At 39.9% G+C, this 19,119-nt stretch overlaps 1 protein-coding gene and 1 pseudogene across 2 annotated transcripts; one reads left to right on the forward strand and one right to left on the reverse strand.

Moving 5' to 3' along the window:
• Positions 1-4,240: 4,240 nt before the first annotated feature.
• On the reverse strand, positions 4,241-15,150 carry Ankrd34c (ankyrin repeat domain 34C). 2 transcript variants are annotated; one of them, XM_031344693.1, is made up of 2 exons: positions 14,772-15,150; positions 4,241-6,504 (listed from the first exon to the last, which is right to left on the reverse strand). In XM_031344693.1, exon 2 carries the CDS (start codon positions 6,459-6,461, stop codon positions 4,857-4,859), a length of 1,605 nt encoding a protein of 534 aa, XP_031200553.1. In that variant the 5' UTR covers positions 6,462-6,504; positions 14,772-15,150; the 3' UTR covers positions 4,241-4,856. The 2 variants fall into 2 exon arrangements, with proteins under 2 accessions (XP_031200553.1, XP_031200552.1); XM_031344692.1 differs by having other exon boundaries at positions 4,645-6,504; positions 14,764-14,826.
• The window catches only part of LOC116073674, a 37,280-nt pseudogene continuing 33,207 nt past the window's right edge, over positions 15,047-19,119 (forward strand).

A 19,119-nucleotide genomic window follows, 5' to 3' on the forward strand; every position in this document is an offset into this window, starting at 1 on the left:
CACCTTGTTTAGAGTCACCTTGAGCTGAAAGTCTCTCTAGAGGGATTGCCTAGGTCATGATGACCAAATATCTGAGGAAACAAGTTAAGGAAAGAATAATTTATTTTGAGTCATATTCTTTGAAGCTGCAGTCCATCACTGGGGAGGGCATGGTGAAGCATAGCAGTCACAACAGGGCATTGACTTTTACCTTACCTAGTCTCTTTGGCTTATGAGAATGGTCCAACCCACGCTCAGAGCAGCTTGTCTCTGTTTGACCCTTCCTGGAAAAGTCTTCACAGACATACATAAAGATGAGCCTTACTAATCTCTTGGGTGTTTCATAATCTCATCAAATAGACAATCAAGATTAGCCATCCAAGATGTCTTCTCACCAAGCTTGACCATGTACTCACTTCTCTCTACAGCTTCACTTTGGAAAGGAGTAGTTTGCATTCACTGGACCCATGCTTCTATTTGGGTCCCAAGCTTTTTATCAGTCTCAGGAATGCACCCTGCCTCCCTGGGGAGCCAGTTTAGCCTTGATCCTCATTGCTTCCTCTGTATCCCCCAAGATTTTCTCTTCCTCCAAGCCTGTCACTCATAATCTCTTCTCAAAAGATTTGTAAGCAATATCAGGTTCCTTTTCCCCAATGCAGAACTGGAGAAAAGACAGGTTAAAACTAGTCTGATATCCAGTGATTGCTTGCCTTGAAGGAATAATTTTTTACTAAGCATTTTGTTTTGTTTGTAAATATTACTAACAACTCTTTTAAGGATTTAGATAAATTCCCATCATATGTCATTATAGAAGTGGTGCAGCATACAGAGTTTCCTCTCCCTACCCTTCATTTGTTGACTAACTTTATTTTTGTGTCATGGATGGTAATCATGGCAAAGTCTGGCAGTGTCCAGAGAGTCACCAAACACTAATATTTACAGGACAAGGGAAATATTACAAGTAGTTCACTTTATACATCTGCCTAATCTTAAATGAGAGCTAACAGGAAAAAAAAAAAAAAAACCTACAGAGCCCAGAGAGAAGTATGCAGCGACTATAAGTCTGGGCTCCCATCCCTGAGGGGATGCAAGTGAGCCTAAGAGTCCTAAGCAACAGGGATGAGTCTTTATCTTCAAAAGTGGCAACACACATCCTCATTGATTAAATTCTTCTCTCACATGAGAGAAACCAACCATAATGTTCACAAAACTTAAAGTTTGTTTTTCAAATTGTGTGATTGTAAAATATTGAGGATCTGCTGAAGCTGACATTGCTGGAAGATCCTGGCAATGTCATCTTAAAGACCATATACCAGCCCAAGCAGAGTGAGATTCTTTAAAAGATAAGAAATAAAATGTACAGAGATAACACTTACCCTTGAAATGTCTCTGAGGGAAAAGAAAGTGAAAAGTCATTTGTGTTGAAGGATTATAATACATCTTTTATTGACATCTTAGGAACATCTAAATGGTTTCATTCCACAGATTTGGATACACTTGTACAATCCTCTGCTTGAGACTAGGGCAGAGCACTGCAGAGAATCAGGTCAGGCAGCACAAGCAACCTCAGAAGCACCAACATACACAAAACAGGAAGGTCACATACAACCTGCATGTGTAAGGTGCATCTAAGGTCACACACAACCTGCAAAGGCAAGGAACCATCTACTGACAAAGTTCTAAGAGAATCAATAGTAGTTTGTCCTTAAAAAAGCAAACAAACAAGAAACAAAAAAAACAGAGGCTTTGGAATGTCTAGAAATTAAACCAAAGTCCTAGACTTAAAGCTTCAGGCTCACTTTCTAAATTATATTTAGGAACAATCCAGACACTTAAGTAGATAGATTATTAAAACCGTAGTTTGAAGCTGATATATAGAGTGAATAGATTCTGAAGGGAAATACTAACCTGACTAGAAAGCATGTATGGATTTAAAACATTTTTAGAAAGCATTTCTGTGAAGTTCATTGATGTGGACAAGATTACTTATTTAGGCATGACCAGTGATGCAGTAATCTGGCCATCATGCTAGCTTAGAAGAGTCTAGCTTGACTAATACATTGTCAGGAAGTGATGAGCTACTGCCCTGTTGACTATCTAGAGAAATGGAAAGGTCGCAGCTGGCTGACACCAGCATGAAAATATCTGGTCTTATGTTTTTGTGCAATGGACTGACTACTCTGAATGAGCAATTTCTCATCTGATATCTCGCTTAAGCTAACTAATATGAATGTACCACAGTTACTACTTAGGACAAATTAGGCCTTCCAATCTTAGCTAAAGGCTTGGGAAAATTTCTAATGTAGTGTCTTCATATCCTCACAGCTAGATATAACTAGCAGAGGTTAATTCCAATTAGCATTAATCACAGATTAAAGTGTACTTGAAATGTGTGGTGGTGGTGGTGGTGGTGGTATGTGTGTGTGTGTGTGTGTGTGTGTGTGTGTGTGTGTGTGTTGATATGATGAAACCAGTTGTTATTTCTAGGATTCTCTCTTTAATGCATTCAGAGTTGTTATTTGCCTGTGACCATGTCTACTTAGTGAGAACTACTGAACAGTTCTGAAATGCTTAAAGGGTTTTCACACTAAACCAAGTTCATACAGCCCCTGACCTTCACTACTTAGTGAACTTTGCTTCTAATATGCTTCCTTTCCTCCAAAGTTACAAAACTTTTAATACTCCTGTTGGTGTGCATTTGCTAAGAATTCTGAAGGCCACCCTTCCAATTTGCTGTGTGATTCATGGCCTATTTCTCTTACATACTATATTTCTTAAAAGCATTGGTGAACAACCAGGGCAATGTTGCTGCTGGGAGACATCTGGACATGCCTAGGGTCTTTCTGGTTATCATAATTTGAGGGGGGGATGGGAAAGTCAGACTGTCATCTACTGAGTAGTACCAGTGATATTGTTATTCATTCCACAATGCCTAGGGCATGCAACTCATAACAGTCACCAGCTCTGTGAGCCAAAAGCTCTGAGATCCAGTAAGCACTTAAGAATTTTAAAAAATATGCATTTCATTTTGTTTATAAATATTACTAACAAATGTTTTGAAATATGTAGATAAATTTCCATCACATGATCTTATAGAGATACATAAGATATATAGCTCTGTGGCAATTGTTTTATGTGACAATTTGAGTTTGGGGGAATTGATATTATAGAATCATTAAGGGCCTTATAGAGACACTGGCATCTTTTATCTAAGCTTGCCTCTATTTTGTACAGGGTGTCATTTACTACTTAAGATTTTTTGATGTTTCCAGGATCTCAAGAAATAACTTAAAGAGTAGTTACCTATTATCTAATGACTTACACCCATGCCAGGCACATAATCTGACCCTTCTAATTTAATCCTTAGCTTCACTGTTTAATCCTTAGCATAACTTCATAGACATTGTGAGTCTCCTTTCACAGCTGATGTAATGGAAACTTGAGGTAGTATTGCTACTTCCCTAAAATCAAATACTAGAAAATGAAAAGACTGGGATGTAAGCCTTCATCATGACTTCCTCTGCATGGCGCTGTCTACAGAGACACCTCAGCTTCTTAACCACCTAAGAAATACACCTCTGCAACATGAGAGGAAAAATAAATGAGGGAAGACCAGGAGTCTTCTCACTTATAGTGTATCTACATTATGTTGAATGTGTATCGCCTCTTCTGTGGGGTTTATTCATGCCTTAAAAGAACTGTAGAGGTACTTTTTATAAGTCCTCCATCACTTAGATGCTGCAGGTAAAGAGGAAACCAGCTTGCCCTAAAATTACTCAGATCATTGAAGAGGAATGAGGTTTAAACACACACACACATACATTCACACAATGTTTAGGCTTAAAAAATAGAACTGGTTCCTGCTGCGTCCAGCTGGAGAGTCACCCACTGTACAGTTTAATCTGTACACATCTCATGGTCATTTATCATTATACTTTCCATAAATCTCTCCCAAATTGTTTTTGATATAATCATGAGACATGTGTAAAGGTCCGTTGGATCAATTATATCATGTTTGAGTCCAACTTAGTTAATTATGGATGTTTTTTTTCTAAGGGGGTGCTCTACACAGTTTTATCATGGAGTCTTTGTGATGTCTCTGGTCTTATTTCTCGAGGAAGGTTCATCTCTGAGTTTACCAACTACTGTGGCACATCAGAGGAGAGCCACGTAAATGTGGTATTTGGGGATTTATGTCATATCCAGATTAGTATGTGGATAAGAAATATTAGTAAGGAATCTGAATGGTTGCTACTTCTCCTTGGCAATGCTCACAGCTCAGCTAAAGGTGGGACCCACATGCTAAAACCCCTTCTACAAGGGAACACTATGCTTCTCGTTCATCAGATAGAAAGAATCCAGGTGTTTGGATATACTAGTTTGGGATGTTTTGACTTTTTCCACATTCCAGAAAATATGAAAACTTCATTTTCTCTTTAGGCACTTTATAGACAACAAGTGACATATTCCAAATACAACCTCATATTTTAAATCTATATTCTCTGCTTTTCTGTTTTAGGATTTTCAGAAAATACTAACTATTAAAAGTGCATGGTTACTTTCTACCTACAAAGGTGCATTTCCTTTGGGGAATATATTTTATCTCTGTAACTTCACCTCCAAAATCCAGTCAACCTGAACTCTTTTTAGTATGCACAGCCACAGCAGCAGCAATGCCCAGGGTTCATCTCAGAAGGGACACTCTCACATAACCCTTGGGTTCGACACAGAAGTGAACTTACACCCTATCGCCATGTTTTCTGATGTTGCCACATATCATGACTGGGATGAAAGGGGGCTATGGGGATGTGTTGCTCTAGATTAGGCTCCTTCCTTATTCTAAAGATTAAGAGTCGGAGAACTGTTTCTAAAGGGTTCTAAGCCATGATTTCTTCAAAGTCAGACAGCTGCTTCATCTGCTCAATCTGCATAGAATGCCTTCGAAGGAGTTTCTTTTTACTTCTCAAGTCAACTCTCTTTGGTGAATTTGGAGCAACAGGAACCATAGATTTTAAGCCGCTAGCAAGTGGGGAAGCTGGTTTGCTGTTGGCTCTAATATCTGGGATAGGTGGATTTAAATTCACATTTAAAGGGGGCAGAAAGCCAGGCCTCGTGTGAGCAATGCGGTCGAGTAAGAGAGTTCCAGAACCTCTTCTTTCTAGAAGATGAGGTGGCCTGCGGCGAACTGAGCTGGGAGATGTGTTTGGTACAGCATCCAAGGACTCCCGGGAGCCATGGAAAAGAGACAAGTGGGAACTGTTGAGTTTCTTTCTATCTAAAGGTCCTTTTCCTGACTCAAGTGACAAACAGTTGGGTAGGTCACCCCCTGGCTGTATGTCTAAGTCATAGAGGTCATTTTCCAACAGCTTAAGAGATGCTGGATCTTTCAGAGTTGAGGGTCCAGGTGGACCCATTCCACCCTTCTCTTGGTCCACAGGGAGCGTTCCTCTCCTGGCGAGTCGTGGATGAGGAGCCTGGCCTTTCTCATAAGCTGCTTTCCACGAAGCTGGTGTTGAAGCCGAAACCTTCAGAACTTGTTCCTGAACTGTGGGAAAGAGGGTGGGATCTTTACTGTCAATGCTGTTGGCTCTGGAGAGGGGCCCCCTTTTAGGGAAGGTCACGTCATTGATGCTCCTGATGACCTCATTGTCTGTGCTTGTGCCATGGGTTTCATCCTGGCGTGCAGCAGCAGCCAGCACAGAGGGAGCAATCAAGCCCCAGGGTTCAGACTGGAGTCGCTTCAGTTGGGGCAAACGGGCCCTTTTGAGGCCAGACACTTTCCTGGTGGGTGATCCAGGCTCATTAAGGACCTTAGAAGTACTACAGCCACTTTGGTGTCCTGTTTGCAGGATGAAGAAGTCATCATCCTTCTCACCGGGTGGAGAACCCAGGCCAGACGCCTTCAGTTCAACATCAGAAGGAGTGGCACACAGTGGTGGTGACTGCCTATCTTCCACTTTGGGTGATGGAGGGACATTGAGATACTGCTTGGTGGTTTTAGTGCCTGAAGATGATTTGTCTGTTGTTATAATAATCACTTCCTTACCTTTGGCTTTGCAGGCATCAAGGAGATGTTTCAGTGCATCCTTGTCATCTGCATTTATGGCATATACCAGAGCTGAGGCCCCAGTTCTGTCCTCAAGGCTGGGGTCTGCTCCATTCTCCAGCAGTAAGGACACCACTTCTCCCCCAGCTCTTCTGATGCAAGCATGGATGAGTGCAGTCTTACCAGACTTATCCTGGATATTGGGGTCTGCCCTGTTGTCCAGCAGATACTTCACCATCTTAGACTTGCTAATGCTTTGCTGGTCTACATGTTTGGTAATGCATGCCACCATGAGAGCTGTTTCTCCCTTATCGTTGCTTTCATTGATGTAAGCTCCCCCTTCTAAGAGGAGTCTGGTCAACCGAAGCCTCCCTAGCCATACAGCTTTTAAGAGAGAGTTTCCATCAGTCCTCAACTCAGTATCATCATCCATCATGGTGGCTATAACTTAGGGTCTCTGAACCACAGGGCAATCAGACCTAGCAAGAGAAGAAAAAGGGAAAGCATTAATTTACTGCTATTCTATGCAGAATGATTATTTCAAAAGTCTAGGTACAATCATGTCCCAGCCTGATTCTAAGCTATGTTGCCTGAACTAGGTTATCTAATGCCTATGAGTGAGTTTCCTCATCTGTAATGGGGATGGAAAGAGTAGTGACTTACATAGTGTATATAAAACACTTGGCCAGGGGCTAGAGCATTGGCTCAGTGGTTAAGAGCATGTGTTATTTTTTCAGAAGCCCTGGTTTAAATCCCAGAACCTACTTGGTAGCTCACAGTAATCCATAAGTCCAGTTCCAGAGAGCCCAATGCCTCTGACTTCATGGAACCAGGTATACACCTGATACAGATACACACATAAAGGCAAAACACTCACACACATAAAATAAAGTGAATAAGTCTAAAACATAGGTAAAAAACACACAAACATCCAACCACCTGGCTATATGAGAAGCAATTAGCAAAATGTTGAACAAACAGTGACTATTTCTAAAATGCAAGATATGGCTGTGTTGACTACTTAACACAAATTATAGAAATTGAAGTTCCCTTAGGAAATAAACATTCATATCTGTTTTATTTTTCACAGTTGGATCCTTGGCATTTAGCAGTGATTCACATATAATGAGTAGGCTACCTCACAATTATGAAAGGCATTGTTATTGATGTGCATCTGAAAAGCTAGTAGAAAATATACCAACATGTTGATCATTATTCTACGTAATAATAAGCCTAGGGAGGGATTCATTTTTTCCCTTTTGTTGTGTTCCTAAAATAAATATGTATATCACTATGATCATCAAAAGGAACCTGCAACAAACATATAAAATAAAGTCACTATAACTATCCTTTTCTAGGCTCTAGTCCCTACTTTCCCAGCAGATGTCAGAATTCTCATTTGCCTAGTTTACAGTAGCTCCCACCACACCATCCTTCTTGTTGAAATGCTACATAGGAATTGCTACCAATGTTGAATTTTATTCACAAAAAAACCCACTTTCCTCCACCAAGTTTGTCACAATCAAGTTTTCTGTCTTTTTCCTTTCATATGAGTTATCTAGTCAATGGACTCAGAACTTCCACACTGGGTGCTTGAGATGTATTTTACAAATATGGAGGGATGGGCATGCTAGCATCTATGCCCTGGCCGGCCTATGGGTACCAATTACATTGACTAATGTCTGCAAGAATGACCTCTCCAGGTGGACATTCTGGGTATCCAGCTCCTACTGAACTGGTGACCTGTGGTTTCCTTCTTATCTGACCCACAGCAATTTCTCTTCCAGCACCACTCAAAGCAATGGCTTCTCAGCTTCTGTTTTGTTTGTTTGTTTATGGAATCAGAAGGCAAAGCTTTCATGGTTGAGGTTGAAACATAGATGCACATTTTTAAAAAACTTTAATTCATAAGTCATACAAGAATCAGTCATACAAGCAGGATGACCTGATTTCAATCACCATAACCCATTTAAAAATATGGACATGGTAAAGCACATTTATGATCCTAGAGGTGGGGAGATAACAACAGAAGGATCTTCAAGGCTTGGTTGCCAGCTATCCTAGCCTAATTGGTGAACCTCAGGTCTTAATGAGAGACATTGTCTCAAAAAATAAGTGGATATCTCCTTAGGAATAACACCCAAGGTTGATCTATGGCCTCTCCACACTCATGTATACATGTGAACACACACACATACCATCGTCACCATCACCGTCGCCACCACAGCAAGAGTGGTAACATCAAGAGGAAGAGATTTCATTCATCCATCCTAACTCCTGAAAGTGCTCATCTTTAAAAGTAAGAGCAGCAACAGCCATGTCTATATCTTTCTGCTTCAGTACATTCCCACTGCTTCAGAAACATCATACAGAAGCCTCTGAGTCTAACCCCCTGCAGTTGTACATATGTGTTTCTATGAGAGGTTGATATATCGGCATGTCCATATTTCAATCTTTCCTTATCTTATCCTCCTTTCCTTTAATACCCAATTGATCCCCTTCCTCCCTCCCCCTTTCTCTGTGTGTATGTGTGTGTGTGTGTATATGTGTGTATGTGTCTTGCTCTCCTGCTATTATAAAGATCTCCTTAATGGTGTGCTACCTATGATGGTATGTTAAAGTCTTAAATTATTCAATATTCAATAAACTTCTTAGTCTCCTTGCTCTGGAGTCCAAAAGCAGAATTTCCAAGCATTAACCAATGAAAACACTTCTCATTTCATCACCGAAGTTCTTCTTCCTCTGACCCCAACTCACCTTCCAGAACCATCCCCTGCAATGCCAGCTCTTCTAACATTCTGCCTACCTTAAAATGTCACTGTTTCTTAAATACGCCCACTTCCCCCCCCCCCTCCTGGCACTGCTCCTGTTTCTAACTATAAGGATTCCCTGCTCTTCTTTAATTATTCATCATCCTCCCAACATCAGTTCAAATGCCACTTCCTTTGTAATCAAGAGAAAAATCAATCAAGATCCAAGAGGGAAAGTTGAGTAAAATTACTATGACTCATATCTAGACTATATAAAGAACTCCTCCAAATCACTTCCTCCAAAAGAGGATACATAAATGACCCATGAGCTTTATGTGATCATCAAAGATACTCAGCCTCATTACTACTCAAAGAAAATCAAATCAAAGCACAAGGTACCACTCAATGTTGCACAGAATAGTAACCCAAGGGATGCAGGAAGTCAGAGCCCATCAAGAACCTGCTGGGGTATAAATAGCTACCACTATACTAAATTAAAGCCTACCTCCTAACTCAGTCATCCCATGCCTAGGTTGATACTTGTGGTGAACTATAAACCATGGCTACAAAATTCTCTTGTCCTTGTATGTATGTGAAGAGTTGGCCAGTAAAATGGGCAAAATAACACTGTCACTTTTGAGCTAAGCCTTCATAGGCTTTGAAACATCTATATTTTCCCTCTTGGAACCCAGCTGCTTTACGAGGAAGACTGGGATTTCCTACTAGAAAGTTAAGACCTTCAGCTAACTTCTTGAATATAGGTGAGACCATTTCATCTCTCTAGCCCTAACTACCTCCCAGATAATTGCAACTGAGTAAACCAACCAACAAGCTAAGAGGAGAGTTGGAGAAAGAATTCTCTCTTCTGAGGTTTTTTTTGTTTTTGTTTTTGTTTGGTTTGGTTGGGTTTTTTTGGGGGGGGGGCCTTTAGAGTACAAGAAAAGGCACTCTTGAAGATTTTCAGTTAATTAATATGATTTTTGTCTCTGATTATGTGAGTTAAATTTTCTGATATTTATAATTAAGTCTTGACTAAAGTATCAGTGGTATCTGCTTATTTGTTCATTTATTCATCATCAAACATAATCTGTATATTCATGTCAGATATGAAGATAAAGAGATTATGGAATGCAGACATTACAATTTAGAACAAATAGTAATAAATTTTATGTTATGCTTGCCATGTACCAAGCAATGTGCTGAGTAGTGACGATATTTTTATACATTGCCACTTAATTCTTACAACAATAACATGCAATGGACAGTAATATTGTCCCTTTCTTAAATTGAATTTTAAACTGTGCATCATCAGGGAGGGAAAGCCACTTATCTAAAACCACCCAAGTAGCAGGTTTCAGGGTTAGAATTTGAATCCAGCAGTCTCACCTCAAAGTCCATGTTCTCAGCTTCTATGTGAAATAATTGTAGTTCTGTATAGTAATTCCAAGGATAGAGGAAGAGTGTACAGCAGGGAGAAATGAATACCATGAGGAACTAAAGGTACAGATTAGGAAAGGATTGTTAGTGAACACACAATTGCGATAGCCCTAGAAAAGGGGTGGAGTGGGAGTTTTTTGAAACAAAATATGGAAGACATTACACCTAGGGTTATAAAGGAAAGGATAGCATTGCGCAGAAACTTAGAGAGCTTTGTGGTAGATAGTCAGGAGTAAAGGGGCACAGACAGACATTGGTGGTGAGCTAACTAGTGGGACTGGCAGCACCCTTTAGACTGTTGTCCTGAAAGTTGATGCTGGTATGTGGAAATGTCAAAGAGTGAAGAGATGTAAAGGAAAAGGTGACATAATAAAATATAAATAATTTATATTATAAACAAATAAAATAATAAATAAATAATAAATAAAAAATAAAAATAAATAGATAAATAAATAAAGGTGACATAATAAAATATAAATAATTTATATATAAATAAATAAAAAATAAAGTCTCAGATAATCATTGGTGAGAGGGTGAGAATAGATTGGAAGCCTGGGAGGCCCTGTAAGAGTCTTATAGAGCTGAAGAGAATTGGAGATACCACAGTACAGAGGCTGAGGATGAGTGAAGCTGGGGAAAAGTCAGGAAGGCAGAACTGGCCAGCGATACATTTGATGGGAGACTCAACCAAAACCTGGGATTTGTTTTTTATTTGAAATTTGTCTTCTTTTGTGCCTCACAAAGTGACTACTAAGCAGACCTACTGCTGGGAAGATGGGACACCTTACAAGGTCTCTAAACTAGCATCTCTCACTGGAAACAGCTGATACATCCTCTGAATTTTGAAATCCTATCATCTTGACTGCCCCATAGGCCATTATTTTATCTTTAAAATATCACCCTATGCTGAGTCAGTAAAGCACTTGCCTTGCAAACATGAGGACCTGAATTTGAGACCCAGAACTCCTGTGAAAAAGAATGCTAAGGATGCACTTAGCAACCCAGTACTGGGGAGGCAGAGGCAGAAAGATCTCTGGTGTTCTCAGAATATTCAGGCTAGCCCATTTCAGGAGTTTCAGGCCAAAGACAGATGCTGTCTCCTGCCCTGCCCTGTACACACACCTCTCTATGATCCTTTAGATTTTAACTTATTTAACATAACTATGATGATGACTAACGACTTTCAAGCCATCAGGGCTACAAAATAAATGCTGAAAACTAAATACCACCAACATCCAAAAGTTAAATCATGTACTGTTTGATTGGCATGACAGAGCAAGAGTGTGTCCCATCTTTGTCTTGTAGTCTTTCTGTTATTTTGTCATCCTTAAAACTATGGAATTATGTCCCTTGTAAGCTCAGAAGCATCATCTTGTTCAAAATCTTTATGACTTAAAAGTAGGAACTAAAAGTGACAGGCTTTGAGCCGTTTTCTCTTTGAACCTAGAATCTTTCATAACTACATCTTTCTAAATCTTTGATCTGAGTATTTCAGACCATGTCTACAAATTAAAGGCCTGAGTGCCATGTGGCCCACAGTCATCATACCCTGTTTGACTGGCAGGACATTTTAAATGTTTCTAGATTTGTTTACTTTAGTTTCTCTGCATGAATGCTTTGCTTGAATGTTTGTCTGTATACCATGTGCATGCCAGGTACCTAAGAAGGTCAGAAGAGGGTGTGGAATGGTTGTGAGGTGACATAGAGGGTCTGAGACTAGAACCCGGATCCTCTGCAAGAACATGCGTTCTTAACTGCTGAGCCATCTCTTCAGCCCTTGGCATATTTTAATATTGTATTTGAATATGCTGGGGAGGATTACTCACTGATCAGCGTGAGAAAACCCTATCATTCTCTTACAACTAGAGTCATTGATACATTTGTTGCTTATCTGGGTCATATAGGGTCAGGGGTTTGTACAAAAGCAAAAGGCCATCATACCATTGCTTTTCCATTTCTCTCCCTTCCTACTGATGACATCTTCAAAGTTGTTAGAAGTTTCAGATAAAACAATAAATGCAGAGGCTTTTCTCCCCAGAAAGTTTAGGGTACATATGGTCATGTGATCCATCATAAATTGCTTTGGTAAAGATGTAATGTCATAATATCATTCTCTTCATAGCTACTCTCTTCAGTCTCAGGTCTAACAAATTTCCAGTTATCATTGCTTGTTTGTCATATAAGTAGATATTTTAACAATCTGAAAGATATCATTATGCAAAAGAGAAAGTTCTACAGACTATTTGTGAATATCTTCACAATTATTAATGCCTTGCTGAAATGGCTTAGGTAAATTTTGGTCTTACTGACCCAGAGCATGCTTCTAGGACTTTTTAATAAACACTTTATAGTCATCTGTTTCTGGCTATAGTTTCATCTTGTTTCCCCTTTACTTTTTCAACTACAACAGAATATAAGCCTGGATCTGGTAACTGTATAACGATGGTTATGAGATCATTTGAACCAAAATAGAATATAATTAATATACATTTATTAAGTTGATTCAAAATTAGTTTAGAAGTCACATGTTAATACTATCTAAGTGTGCTCAGTGCTAAAATTGCCAAAGCCCAAGCTCCTAAGGAAGTACCAGTCCCAGGCAAGAGGGCTACAAAGCAAAGATGCCAAAGATCTGTTTAGAATTTTAGCTGTTGCTAGGTAGGTACGTAAGGAATTGGAATTCAGGCCAAGTGTCCTTCTGCCAAATGAGCAGAATAACCCCAAGCCCTGACTGCTTCACAGTGTTGTTATAAGGATCAAATGATAGGCAATATGTGAATGTCCTGCAAGAAGTTCTGCTTTAAAATTCCTAAATGGTTATCACACTGTATTAATCTTGCCTCACATCCCATCCATGGACACCTGCCCTGCTCTGAACCCAAGTATGATAGCACTGTGCATGACTGCCTTGTAGCTTTTATACCTACCTGTTCCTTCCTCACTGATTCCACCAACCACAATTAAAATTCAATGAATGTGAACACACACACACACAGAGAGAGAGAGAGAGAGAGAGAGAGAGAGAGAGAGAGAGAGAGGTGGTCTTCCAGGGAACCACTATCCCAATGTTAACGTTTTTAATTCATTATTTATTTTTGAAACAAGACCTCATATATCTTTTTTTAGACCTCATATATCTTAAAGTGTCCTCAAAATCACAGGTAAAGGAGGGTGGCTTTGAACTTCTGGTCCTCCTGCCTTCTCCTCCAGAGCATTAGATTGCAGTCATGCAGGCTCCGTGCCTGGTGTTACAGATTCGGAGGGTCTTACCCAAGGCTTTCAGCATGCTGGGCAAACATCCTACCAACTGAACTGCTGCCCCTAACACTGACCCTTAATCCACACATATGCAGTAGCTTTGTCCAAAGGCATAGTACTGCAACTCTGATCTCAGTTCTGTCCACTCTAACCCCCAGTTCAGAACTGTTGTACGAAGGGAATTGGCTGAGGCTTATGGTTCCACTTGTGCAGGCTGTGGTGGAATTTAAGATTCAGTCTGCTGTAACAGTCCCTGTTTGTATAAACTTGGACAAGCTTCTTAGTCACTCTTGCTTCAGTTTTTTCTCGACTGAAAAATGGGAATAAAAATAGCATACAAATAGAACTATTATGGTATATAAAATTATACAATCTATATAGAGCGTTTGGCACCGGGTGTTGGCACATGGTAAGTGACTTATAAAAGATAAGCACTTTGGAAAGTTTGGATACACCCTTCCAAATTGAGGAGGCCACTTCATTTTGCTGCAGCAGTTACGGAACCTTGGAAGGATACCTTTGCACTCCGCCCCTTCCTTCTGTAGTCACAGGAAGCAGTTAAAAGCCGATTAAAAAAACTGAACTTCACAAACATTTGTTTTTGCGGTTCCAGAGCCCTGTCTTGCCAAACCCAGGGAGTCACCGCCCACCCCAGAGAGGTAGCTGCGGAAGAGCTAAACAGAGCCTCTGGCTCAAAGCTGCGGGGGTGGAGATGGGAAATGGCTCTGTCCGAAGTGCTGAAACCCAGGGTGCGGCTGTGCCTGGTGTATGGGAGTCCATTGCTATCTGTGTCTTTGGGTCCCTTCCTGAGGACTGAATATGGGTGGGGGTGGGGGAGTCAATTGAAGTCAGAGCCGTAAATGCTCCTCCCATCATTGCTCAGAAATTCTCAGACACATACACTTTACGATTTTGTGCACATCTTCAGAATCCCACCTTGTCATTGCCCACTCCTCACAGGTTTATACAAAAACGTAAGGCTTTGCTCCCGTTTTAGTTCTTGTAAAAACCCAGACGCTCAACAGCCAGCCCCAATCTGCAACCATTTCCTACAAAAGTCCATGGCTCCTACGCATGTCATCCCCACGCGTTAATGCAAATATATATATTTTTACATTAAATCCTTCCATTCCAGTCTCCCACAATTTCCTGTGATAAAAGCAGGCTCTCTCCTACCAGCCCCGCCTCCTGCCCTGGCTAGAAAACGCAGACTTACTTCTGGGGAGACTCTAGTCTTACCTAGGTGACCAGCAGAAAGCCCTTGAGGTGCACTTAACCAGTGGGGATGCTTACCTGCTTACCCAGAGATGCTACCTTGGTCCAGTACTTCGACAGTGCCATCACTTCCACAGCACCTCCTCCTGCGGCTTCAGGTTGCCTCCAAGAGGGCTCTGCCTCAGAAGCTGAACTAGCCCTGTCCTCGTGGATGCCGTTGAATGACTTGCTCAGAACTTCTTCAAGGGCCACAAATGAAACCCCTGTGCCAATTATTCGAATCACCGTGCTCTTCCAACTTGCGGCGGCCAAGGAGAAAGAAGTGTTTAAGAAGAGAAAGAAGTATTAAAGAAACGTAAGAATGCTCCCCAGCTTGCAGCTTCTAGCTGCAGAGCTCCTGCGCATCCCAGTCCTGCAGCTTGGCTTCTGTTGGCTGGCTCCACTGCTGCCCGCTGGCGCCCGAGAAAGGCTCTCCAGCCGGGAACAGAGAGAGGGCTGTGTGGGTGGGTGTGAGTGAGGAAGCTGGAAGGAGGGGACAGTGAGGGTGGGGGAGGTGCCTACCTGCCCCTGTAGGGAAAGGAGCCGCTGCCCCGCCCCCTTGTCCCCAGATCTAGTTGGAATCAGACTTGCTCAACAACTTGGCAGGAGCCTTAGAGTCCCTGGTGCACTTGCGCAAGTGGAGAGTGTAGACCTTGGGGTCTGGAGATTTGAACGGACCTTTCCAAAGTCTGTCACCGGTAGGGATTCAAACTCGTGTCTTCTTTGCTTTTCCTATGACACTGCCTACTTCAGATTTCCTTAATAAACTTGCGGATCTCAGGATGACAGTCCACAATGTGAGAATCTGATTTTTGTGATGGCTCCTATACGGCTTCTGGGTTGCATCAATTCCAACCTTTAACATACCTTCTCCCTACTTCTATGACTTCCCATGGAGTCAACACTAATAATCTTTGTCATCTTTTAACTAAATTAATTCATGGTTACTGCATATTATTCAAAGCAGAGTGCTGATTTAGGAAGTGGGTGCCTCTTTCCTCTGAGCCCTGTAGAATCCTTTCCCACTAGACAGCTTCCCAGAGGTAAGTTGAATTTTCTTCTAAATATACATGCACACATAGCATTTATTTATCCTACCTCAAAATGTCCTACTTCTTGAGACAATTTTAGAAATTTCTACACTCCCTAAAAATTGTTTCATTTATATGTTCAATGTTCCAGCACAAAGTTTCAGTGTTGCCTTGCCATTTTTATGCATGTATGTATGTATGTATGTATATATGTATGTATGTAAGTATGTATGTTTGTATGTATGTATGTATGTATATATGTCTCTGACACTGTTCCTAGAAAATCCTCTTTGCTTTCCTAATACTTTCTGTTGGCATTTTCTATCACTTCTCTTCTACTTATTTTAAAACCAAACTTATTAGATAGCTATCAATCTTACTGATCTTTTAAATGTATCAATAATATTTCCTACTGTGTCTTTATTAGTCGGGAGTTCCATAGTACTACACATGGAAGTTTCCATTCAGCCCCCATGATTTTTAATGATTTGATTTCTGTTTATGGAGTCCCCTCTATCCCAGTAAAAGTTTGTATAGTCACTTCTACATTTACCATCTTGCTAAGAGAGAATTCCTACCCCAGAATCTCAACAATGTTTCTTTCCCTAAATGTTTCCATGGTTGGTAGCTACTATATTTGTGTGCAAAGGAGTAATGCAAGGAGGATCTACCAGAGGTTAGAAGCCAACTGTTCCACACCACTTCTGAAAACTCCATTCCTCCATTCCCTGATTTAACATGCTACCCCCGACAATGTTGCTGTAGGGTTAGGGGTTCAGGCTAGGGTCTGCAAACTACTTGCATAGTCTGTTCTTTTTGCACAAGCATACTGCTGCATTAAGATTGTGTATTGACCTAAGAGTAGTTTATTCCACTCCTATGAATAAAATGGTGTTTGTTAGAGATAGTTGACCATTCATTGAGTGATACCAACCTAAAAAGATGATTTTGCCAACATTCCAGTTTTCCCCTCAGAGACATTTCAATTATTAACATGGTTATCTATTCATTGAGAGTTCCTTAGATGACCCTCAAAAGCCATCTGCACTTCATGGATTTTTAAAAGAACAGATGATTTTTCTTTTTGCCTTGGTTGAGTCAATTTTGAGTAGTGTGTATTTGCATGGAAAAAAGACCATGTCTTTCATATTTTCAAACTGTAGTTTTAGTTACAAATTGTCCTTTCACAATTACTCCTCTTTGAACTGAATCTTTTGTCCCCTAATGTCCTGTACTTGCACATTATCTTTGCTACTTGTAACTAATGTTATTTTGCTGTCATTGAATTGTATTATTTACATAATTTCCATTTTATCATCTACTTATATGGCCATTTCACAATATTCAATTAGCATTTTCCCTTAGTTTCTATGGAAAAGTAGCATTTTATGTATAAATGTATCCTTTACATTTCTGTTATGCACCATAAGGCAGTAGCCTATTGATTAAGAGCACGTATCATGGAGACAAACTACCTGCATCTGAATCCCAATTCTATCCTTAATAATAATGGGATCTCTGGTGGAAAAACAAAACAAAACAAAACCAAAAAAAAACAAAAACAAAACAAAACCCAAAACCACACTGAACTTCTTCATGCCCCAGTTTCCTGTTGTGTAAAATAAGGTAAATTACTGTGTCTAATGTGTGTTAGTATTTCTGTTAGTATTTAATCTATTAATGTTTTAATCTATTAATATTTTTAAAAAATTTAAAAATAGTATCCCAGGATATTAGAAATATTTTTCTTGCAAAAAAAATCATTGAGTCTGGGTTATAATGACCTCATTTGCCCTCTTTGGTGTGCTCAGATTCAGCTATGAACAAGACAAACATACTGTCTGCTTTTACAGATGGGACCTGCTGAAGATACCTGAGTTCTGCTTATGGAATCCCTCCACCCCCATAAAAGTTTGTATAGTCACTCCTACATTTCCTGTCTTGCTAAGAGTCTCTCTCTCTCTCTCTCTCTCTCTCTCTCTCTCTCTCTCTCTCTCTCTCTCTCCCTCTCTCTCTCTTTCTCTCTCTCTTTCTCTCTCTCCTCTTGTGTGTATGTATGTGTGTTTTTCTATTCTATGCCATCAATGTCATATGTGTCAGTATGAAGCAAAGGCTCTTTGCAAACAACTCTAAGTCTGCTTGTCAATAAATAATACAGCCAGTTCCTTACACTGGAACCAGACCTCATGACTAATCACAACAGTAATAACAATGTTTTAAAATTAATTACTAATAAAAGCAATACAATTTTAATAATCTATATTGCTGATCCCCTCCAAGCAAAAGCATTAGACCACTGGATCTGACAATTCTTTTTTTTCCCTGTGTGCTATTTGAGCCCATAGACTGTGCCTATATCTTGACATGTCATGCCTGCTTTCCTCTAGCAGTTTTTTGAATTTCAGGTTTCAGAAGACACTTTGAATTGACTTTTCTGCAGGATGAAAGATTTAGCTTGCATCTCACTCCTTTCTATATGGATGTGTCTTTTTCCTCAGCACAATTTGTTGCATCTTTTTTCCTATGCTGTTTCAACACTTTTCTCAAAGACTAGGTTCCTGTGGCCACGTGGGTTTATTTCTGGCCATCTGTTCTATTCCACTGTTATATGTGTCTAGTTTTATGCCATGATGCTTACTCTGGCTCTGTAATATAATTAATGAGTAGGTATTGAGATGCATCTACCACTACTCTTTCTGCTTAGGATTGTTTTGGCTATTTGGGGTGTTTCACTATGAACTTTCAGAGGGCTTTTGCTTAGAGTTTTGACTGAGAATTTCAATGAATGCATAGATCTCTTTAAGTGATATAGCCATTTCACAGAATAAATTCTGCCAGCCCATGAACAAGGGAGGTCTTTCTGTCTTCTAGTGTCTTCTTCAATTTCTTCAGTGCCTTAACGTTTTCATTATAGATATTCTTATGTAACCTTTTAAACATTATATATATATAATGTTTATAATATAATATATAATATAATATAATATGATATATATAATATATAATAATATATATAATAATATAATATATATATATATATATATATATATATATATATATATATGTTTGTTGAAGTTAGAGAATAACTTGCAGAAATTCGTTTCTCTCATTCTACCATGAGGATCTGGGGATGAACTCAGGTTGTCAGTCAGACTTGGCAGCAAGTGTCCTACCCCCTGAGCTATCTTACTGGCCTAATTACTAGATAATTATAAGTGTGTTATCAATAATATCATTTTATTGATGTCTTTTTTAGTAAGTGCATTACTGGCATTCAGAAAAGCTGTTGACTTAGCTGCTGCTGCTGCTCCTGCTTCTTCCCCTTCCCCTTCCCCTACCCTTCCCCTTCCCCTTCCCCTTCCCC

The sequence above is a fragment of the Mastomys coucha genome, unplaced genomic scaffold (genome assembly GCF_008632895.1).
Source record: "Mastomys coucha isolate ucsf_1 unplaced genomic scaffold, UCSF_Mcou_1 pScaffold23, whole genome shotgun sequence".
Lineage (NCBI taxonomy): Eukaryota > Metazoa > Chordata > Mammalia > Rodentia > Muridae > Mastomys > Mastomys coucha.

What these genes read in the sequence shown, in the direction of transcription:
- Ankrd34c (XM_031344693.1), bottom strand. Translation starts at nt 6,461, where the DNA reads ATGATGGATGATGATACTGAGTTGAGGACTGATGGAAACTCTCTCTTA.